General features: G+C 41.0%; 1 protein-coding gene across 1 annotated transcript in view; it reads left to right on the top strand.

Annotated features, from left to right (window-relative positions):
* Positions 1 to 4574: 4574 nt before the first annotated feature.
* Positions 4575 to 8943, top strand: part of FBXO33 (F-box protein 33) — a 34133-nt gene continuing 29764 nt past the window's right edge. The window contains exon 1 of the mRNA XM_030854844.2: positions 4575 to 5392. Within this exon, the coding sequence (XP_030710704.1) occupies positions 4779 to 5392 (614 nt within the window). The 5' untranslated portion in view covers positions 4575 to 4778. The remainder of the gene's footprint in view (positions 5393 to 8943) is intronic.

Raw genomic sequence — 8943 nt, 5'->3', positions numbered from 1 at the left:
AAAAAATCAATCATAATAAACATAACAAGAAAAACGGAACGAACACTTGACCATCAACAGGCACGCATATCAACCCACCAGGGTACATATCTGTCTTGATGTTATACTCTTATCCACCATTTGTTGCCTGGGTTTCAAATCCAAATAAGCATGGGTAGTTGCTATAGTGACAATATGCCACTTTTGGAACCAGAAGCTTAGTACTACTGAGTACTTATGGGCTTCATAACGTCAGTACTTCCTCCCACACTTTGAATCATAGCTCAGACATTATAACTTCACAAAATGTGATTTCATTCTGTCCTTTAAAGAAGTCAATTTTGTTACTTTATCAAAAAGTTTACCAAAAATAATTTATAATTTACATAGTATAATAAACGTCAAGAGAAATAACCTAACTCACTTAACATGCTAAGAATATACATACTCAATAAGTACTTAATGGAATAATATTAAAGATGTTGGCTTAATAAAACAAATTGTATGCCATCATTGAAATGTACTGTGTTTTAACTGTAACTGAGCAATATCATAACTTATTAATTCATGTCTTAGCTCATTGTTATTAATAGCAGTATTCCTACCATCCTTCATTTAATATGAAAATTAAATGAAGTTTTAAAAATTCAAAAACAACACTGAGAAGCTTAATTTTATTTTATAGCAGATTGATATAGAGGTCCTTCCTGACTTATAATGAGGTTATGTTCCAGTAAATCCATCATAAATTGAAAATGTCAAAAATGCATTTAATACACCTAACCTACCAAACATCATAGCTTAGCCTAACCTACCTTAAACACACTCAGAACACATTAGTCTACAGTTGGCTAATCATCTAACACAAAGCCTCTTTTATAATAAAGTGTTGAATAGCTCATTTAATTTATTGTATACTGTTCTGAAGTGAAAAACAGAACAGTTTTTTAGTCTATTGGTTGTTTACCCTCAGTATCATGGGGACAACTGGGAGCTGTGGCTCACTGCCACTCCTCAGCATCATGAGAAAGTATCTTACCACGTATCACTAGCTCGGGAAAAGATCAAAATTCTAAGTATGGTTTCCACTGAATGCATATTGCTTTTGCACCACTGTAAAGTTGAAAAGTCATAAGTAGAACCATCTACTTTGGAGACTATCTGTATTTTTATTTCCTTTAGGAACTACTCCTAATACTTAAAGATTAATTATTAATGGTATCCAAGGAGAAGGTAGTTTGTTGCTAGTAAAACACTAAGAATAAGGAAAACTATCGGTCTCAAATCAATCAGAGAAAATCTCCAAATCATCAAAGAGTCAGAGACTAGGAACCTTCATACATTGCTGTTAGGACTGGAAAATAATACAATCACTTTAGAAAACAGTTTGGAAGTTTCTCCAAAAGTTACACATAGAACTATCAAGCAACCTATCATTTTCACTTCTAGGTATCTACCCAAGAGAAATGAAAACATATGTTCACAAAAGACTTGGACATAAATATTTACAGAAATGGTATTCATAATAGCCAAAAACTAGAAACCTAAATGTTAATCAGGGAATTCCCTGGTGGTCCAGTGGTTAGGACTTGCACTTTCATTGCCAGGGCCTCGGTTCAATCCCTGATCAGGGAACTAAGCACGGCCAAAAAAATAATAATAATAAATGTTAATCAACTGGTAAATAGACCAAAAATAAATAAATAAAATAAAATTCTATTCAGCAATAAAAAGGAATGAATTAATGACACATGCTACATCATGGATGAACCTCAAAAATATTATGCTAAGTGAAAAAAGCCAGACACAAGAGATCATATATTGTATGATTCCATTTATATCAAATGTTCAGAAAAGGCAAATTTATAGAGATGGAAAGTGCATTAGTGGCTGCCTGGAGGAAGAAGTGAGGATTAGCTGTAAATGGGTATGTGGAATCTTATTAAAGGGATGAAAATCTTCTAAAACCGATTTACAGTGTTGGTTGTATCATTTGATAAAATTACTAAATTGTTAAGGTGTATACTTGAAATGAATGAATTATATATCTCAGTAAAATAGTTTTTTTTTAAAAAGTCAGAGAATATCAGAGTTGCAGGGAACCTTGCCAAAACTCTCTACTTATACAGATGAAGAAAGTGAGGCCTCAAAGGGTTAAGCAACTTGTTTTAATGTCACCCAGCTAGATCACGACAAAAGTAAAAAAGAAAAAAGACCAAAATCCAGCCTCACGTTCCCACCCAGTCCAGTGTTACCTCTACTAAAAATGCTCAAGGAATTTTTTTTTAATTATAATAATAATTACATAGATTTCTTTGTGAAGAGTTCTAGAAGTATCAAAATCTGAGAACTGAAAAGAATGATTGATTAAAACATAACAAAAATGTTATGAGAATGTGATGTTCAGAAAAAATAAAAGCTAGAAAAACTCGTTTGTCACTCTTTGAAGCCATATAACTTACTTTCAAAACTGGTAATAAAAGAAAAAGAATTCAGCATTTTTTCTGCCTTTTCAATAGGAGCTGTATTTCAGGGTAACTAAATGTTGCCAGTTTGTGAAAGAAAGCTTCTCCTATACAGAAGAATGCAAATTAATAAATGTAAATGGAATGAAAGAATTAGAAATTATCGTTTTGGAACCCATAATACAATTAAGATTCAGGCAAGAATTATCAATTATTGTTAAGGCCATTAAGTGAATGGTTGATGGAGAAGTTGGACATTTGTAAAAAATAACATCTCATAGATTTTGTTTTAAGGTTTAACAAAACACAGAACTTTATATGGAGGAAGATCAAAATTAACCTAATCAAGCCTTTAGCATTAATGTCCCGGTTTATTAGAAATTCAGGTACTAGAATAGTAAGCTAAACACCAAGAGAAAGTAGTCAAACAATTACAAAAAGGGAGATATTCTACAGGACAATAAGCCTCCTCTCTTTAGCTAATCAGAGAGACAAAAAAAAAGAAAAAACTGTGTGTTGGGCGGTGACTATTCTAGATTAAAAGAGACTTGAAATACAAACAAAAACAAGTGTGGTCCTTAATCGGATCCTGGTTTGGACAAAACAGCTATAAAGAACATTTGGGAGATAACTAGATAAATTTGAAGATGGGTTATTAGATAACAGATGTTATTTAAGTGTAATAATATTATTTTTGTTATAGTAATATGCTTTTAGAGATGCATACTGAAGTACTTATAAGTGGGAGATCCAAATGTCCATGGTTCACTTCAAAATATTTCATGAGTTTAAAATATAAAAAATTTAAATCCAAGTCTCAACTTCCTAATTCACTGCTGTTTCTATTAGTGCTCATTCATAAAAATATAATAATAATTACATAGAAGAATCTCTTGCAGACAAGAGGTTCAGAGAAGTGAGCTACCATGAAGGCTAGCTTTTTTCTTTTTTTTTCTACTGGTACCAAAATGAAGATAACACATCACTGGCAACGTGGTATGTGCAAGACACCAAAAGTCATCAAAGCAACATGAATGGAGAGTTTTGCCTTCAAAGAGCTAAAAATATCTAGTAGAACAGCTTATTGGAGTTAATCACTAGAAAACTAGGCTGTTCCAATATCATAGTTAAGGCTTTGAAGCGGCAGCCTCACTGAAGCAATCCTCAATTATTACATAAAATCACTTACTCCTTTTCTGACTTCCCTGACCCTTACAATCAGTTAACTACTTCCCAAGTTGCGATGAAGTTAAGATACACTCTTTCGAAAGTCCCTCTCTCAAATTAGGGGCGCCAAGCTAAAGAAAACCTTTACCCTAACAATCAGCTTCTTTACACCTAGGGCCTCAAAATCGGGAACTCGGAGCCTCCCTCAAACCGCGGAGAAGAGGTCCATTATCAACCAACAAACCTAACTCATTCGCCTTTTTTTCTCCTCTCCCTCTAAATCCAAAGGGTGGCGCTGTCCTCACTCCTTCCCCACACACCAGGTGTACGCGCAAGTCCACTTCGAGGTCCGAACAAGGAATGGGGGGTGTCCACTCACGACCTCCGTCCGGCCTCCAGCCGCCCCGCCCCGCGCTTCTCCCCTACGCGACCCAGCCCCTCCGGGGAAGCCCGCGACTGCGCCCGCCCCCCATCCTTAGCGGCTCTTTCTCAGAAACTCCCAACAATACTCCGGGCAGGTGGAACGGCTGAGAAAGACCCAAGCCACCACTCTGGCTCTTGAGTCCTCAGCCCAGCAACATAGAAACGTATAATGAGAAGCGTCACGAGCCCTTGCACCAACGCGAGTTCCGCCACCTCCACCGCCTGAGCGCCCAAGTTAACCGACTTACAGACTTGACGGAACTCGGCGGCCTCTGTGAGACGGGAGGGGGCGCCCATCGCCGGCACCACCAGCGCTTCCCGCCCCGCCCCGCCCCGCCGGTCTGCCTGCCTGCGTCAGGGATCACATGCTGCGTCTCCCTTCCCTACCGTCAATCTGGCGCTCCCTTCTTCCGGAAGTCGCGCCCAGTCACGCAGGGCTCCTCCCACCACCGGTGACGTCAAACTCAGCTCCTACCACTGCTCTGCCTCCGCCTCCAGGCGCGGGGAGGGCTGCCGTTTCCTTACAATAAATCCTGCCGCTTCCGGGCCCCTAACCAGTCCAAGCGAGGGTTTTGAAATTCCTGAGTGTGCAGGCCTCGGATGCGCATGAGTAGAGGTTGAGAGGCCAGAGCCTGGCTATCTGGAGGCCACCCCCGCAGAGGCCATTACCCCTCTCCGCAACTTGTGCTGCACTTGGTTCCGCCGAGACCCACGACGGTTCCGCCCCCTTCTTCCTTGTCATTGATGTTGTTGTTCTTGTCAGTGCCGCAGCCCCGACCACCGGGAGCCCGAACCCGAGCCGGGGCCGCCCGGGTGGCGCGGTGGCGGCGGCAGCTGCGACGGCTGCGGCTGCAGCAGCTGCGACGGCTGCGGGGGCTGCTCCGGGGACTGCGGGGGCGGCCGAGGACCGGCAGCCTGCGGCGGGGCCGAATGGCTCTGTGCGGACAAGCGGCAGGCGCCGCGTCGCTGCCCAGCGAGCTAATCGTGCACATCTTCTCCTTCCTGTCCGCTTCCGACCGGCTACGGGCCTCGGCCTCCTGTTCTCACTGGCGCGAGTGCCTCTTCTACCCGGCTCTCTGGCCCCAGCTCCGCATCTGCCTCCGCGTCTCGCCCTCGGAGCAGCCACGGCTTGAATTCCTCATGCGCAAGTGCGGCTGGTTTGTGCGAGAGCTGCGCGTTGAATTCGCCGCGGAGAATTACCTGAGCGGCGGAGGCGGCCCGGGCGATGGAGGCCGCGTCGACACCAGGACTGGCGGGGAAGAAGTCGAAGCCCTGCAGCTCTCAACCCGTTGGCTGGAAGTGCTACGCACCTACTTAGAGCTGGTGCTGTGCGTGCTGGTCAGCATCCGGAACAACAGGTAGGCTCTTCGCGGCCCCTGCGTTCAACCTTCTCTCCCCGTTCCTCCTCTCCGGGGCGCAGGGTCGCCTCCTTCCTCACACCTCGAAACAGATTCAGTGCGGATACGCCCCGCCCGCTTCAGCGTTGCTCGTTGCTCTTTTCAGTGACTGGGGGTGTCAGTTCTAATCCGGCGATTCCTTTGAGGTGGGAGGGCGTAATGGGACTCATAATACTTTATAAACAGTGAAGGACTTAGTGTTTATCAGACAGCACTCCTGGCGCCTTCCAGGCACTGTCTCATCCATCCTTTCGGTAGCAGTAGGATGGAGTTGACAGGCGCCGTCATTCTTCTTTTTACAGATCGGAGAGCTGAAGCTTGGAGGGTGAGGCCCAGAGTGAGTCTTGGGAGAAACAAACCATAATCCGTTTTTTTTGTTTCTGAATCTATCCATTCAGAATAGTTTGTGGTGGAGGAAGGAGTAGGTATGCTACTGGTTTCTCATAGTTACAAGACTCTCCTTGCAAAAAATCTTTGACAGCCATTTTCTTACCGGGAATAGTTTTGATTAACTAGGCCAGGCACAAAGAGTAGGAGGAGTGTTTGTTAAAGGGATTGGGGAACAGCCTGATCATCAGGACTGGAAGTCCCTCCCCGTTTTACCTCCAGACTCAGCTTATCCCCAGTGATTCACCTAAAAGTAGCACAGTACAGCTTGGTGTTTGTGTGTGTTGGGGGAACTGGCCGGTGTCTGCAAAGAGTAAGCCCTAACGGTAGTGGTTTTGCATCAAGACTTTACTGTAATTCTGGGGCTAACTTCCTATGTTCTGGCCCATTGTCCTAATCAGTATTTTCCGTTATTTATCTACCGCCCTCTCCAAAATCCTATTAATGTAGATTTTCTGTATCTGGATATTCTAACCAACCTTGCAATTAAACTATGAGGTAGAGGAAAGCTCAGAAGTTCAAAAAAGGAGCAACTTAGCAATAATAGTTTAGCAGTTTGCAAGTACTTTCACATTCACTGTCTTATTTGATCCTTTCAATGACCCTGTGAGTTAGTCGGGACAGCTATTATTATCCCTATTTTATAGAAAGGAAACTGAAACAAGTGATGTGCACATTGTCATACAGCATTGTTTTTCTCTAAGAGCAGTGTTCTTCCTTTTGCAATAAATACATTATGTTGAACAGGGTGGAGTGAAGGTCCTGGTTTAATGCTAGGTGAGATAGATAGATATTCTTAATTCTGTGTTTGAATCATAAGGGTGGGAGATAAGCATATAGCTCCAAGTTGTATCTGGAGCATGGCTCCATCATTCCAGTGGGCTGTGTATTTCCCTAGCTTTTCACACCAAGCCATTTCATTTCATTACTTTGATTTTATGTGGCAAAAGAGGCTGTTCAAGGCTGTAAGTTGGTCTTGATCAGGTTGGAGACTCTTTGTCAGAGTTGAATGTATGGCTCGAGGCCCAACTGACCTAGAAGTTAGAAAGATTCAGTCAGGGAGCACTTACTACTGATGAGACCAATGTGGGGGTGTGGGGTGTGGTTTGAATTCAGCAAGTATCAATTAGATTTTTCTTGAGATCAGATAGCAGTTCTGAGCAGCCATCTAAAAATGCGTGTCTTTTGACCAAGTAAGAACAAGTCTTGCAAAGTGCCTGGTTCCTTTTCAGTGTTTTAATAACTGGATGGATAGGTTATATAGGCAAAATAGTGGTACACCACATCAACATTTGACATTGTTCTTTACATTTCCAAGTTAAATTTACAGTGGTTTTTCTTTATGATTTCTACCATTTTGTAGGTAGAAATGGGGGATATGAAACCTACCAAGTCACAAGCTTTATGTTTCCAGGCCTTGTGTTGAATTTCTTTAAACAATTCATACAATTCAGACTGTTATTTTGTTGTATTCAGTTATTTTCATGTCTTTAAAGAAAAGAACTAAAACCATAACCTTGAATTGTGGGAACTTTTCAAGGGTACTGTTCTGAGAGGATAATTGGCATTTTGTTTTGCTTGATTCCTGGGTTTCATATACACACGTACTCTCAAGAGTGACTATAGCCACCTTACCAATATCTTAGGTGTTGGGAACAACTGATGAGTATCAAAGAGGTACAAAAATACCTCGCAGAGGGTAAAATACAGTCCTCTACCTTCAGAGCTCACTTCTCTACAGGGGGCTAGGATACCTACCTTCTTGATCAACAACAGTAAGAGCAGAAATAAAATAAGTACTCATTCAACTGTATTAGAGGTTAAATCGGCTGAGTTTCTTCTATAATTGTTCTACAGGAAATTGTACTTAGAAGTTCAAAACAACAAATTTAAATATGCATTTTTAGGATTTAACCTGTCAAGTTGAGTACTGCCTATTAAAATGCTATATTTCAGACTCCTTAGGAAAAATGAGACTTCATGGACAATAAGATTTATGATAATAATAGCTAATAGACTCAGTCACTAAAAATACTTATTCTTAAACAGTAGGCATAGGTACATTGTCATCATCTGATTTATGCTTTCCTGGACTATATAAATATTTTGCATGAACCTTTTTTGGATGAAATACTATTTGGGGGGCAGTACTTTTTTAAAAGATGCAGGCTAGAGAGATTTTGTATAAGGGTGATTTTCTTGTTACAACTCTAACTACATGTATCTAGATTGACCAATTTTATGACTGCCTGCTATATCCCCTCTTAGTAGTAGAAGGTCTATTAATAATTCTTAGATTTGTTTTGCTGATTTGGCACCTGCAGTGACGGAGAGTCTTACCTTTGTATTGTTTTTTCAACATCAGTGTACTAAGACCCAACAGCTGATAAGGCAATTTAAAAATACATCTTAAAATAGATTAAGAATTGTTTGGACATTTCATATTACTACCTAAGAAGGTAGGAAATGTCTTGAAGGTATTATCTCCTGCAACCCTGAGCCTTATTTTTCTTGAAATACTTTTCCCCATCATGGGGTAATAAATAACATGTGATAATAACATTTCACTTTTGAGAGCTTACTTTTATTATTTGCTTTAAAAAACCCATTTACAGAATATGTATACTAAAACATTGGGATTCTGACCCGTCCTCGCACTCCGAGAAATGGTTGCCTTTAGAGAAGAGATACCATACCCAACAGACTCCTTACCTTAAAACTGACAAATTTAAAGTGGCTCCATGGGGACAGCTTCAAGGTCATTGAGAAGGAAGGAGACTAACCTGCTGAAGAAACTAATCTCCTCTGAGGGCTGCTGAGAGGAATTAGGGCTCTCTTTAGTCTATAGGTCCATTCTTACCATGACTGAGAACTGATAGAGGATAGGAAGATAAAACTCAATAAAAGATTGTCAAAGTAAAGTATTTTTTGTGTTAAAAGAAGCTGTTGAGCAGCTTTTGAATGAAGGGATTAAATTATTTCCATTTTAATGTGTTAGTTCTGAGGCAGCCTTGAAAGAGTTCACCCAGTTTGATCAATTTATGTATGACCTAAGATGATAGTTATAAAAAAGTCTGGTTTTTTTCCCTCCAAATATTGAGAGCTTACTATGTGCCAAAGCAGTG

The sequence above is a fragment of the Globicephala melas genome, chromosome 2 (assembly GCF_963455315.2).
Source record: "Globicephala melas chromosome 2, mGloMel1.2, whole genome shotgun sequence".
In the NCBI taxonomy this organism is placed as follows: Eukaryota; Metazoa; Chordata; class Mammalia; order Artiodactyla; family Delphinidae; genus Globicephala; species Globicephala melas.
Note: the sequence above shows the minus strand (reverse complement) of the source record. Positions and strands in the feature narration are given on the sequence as shown.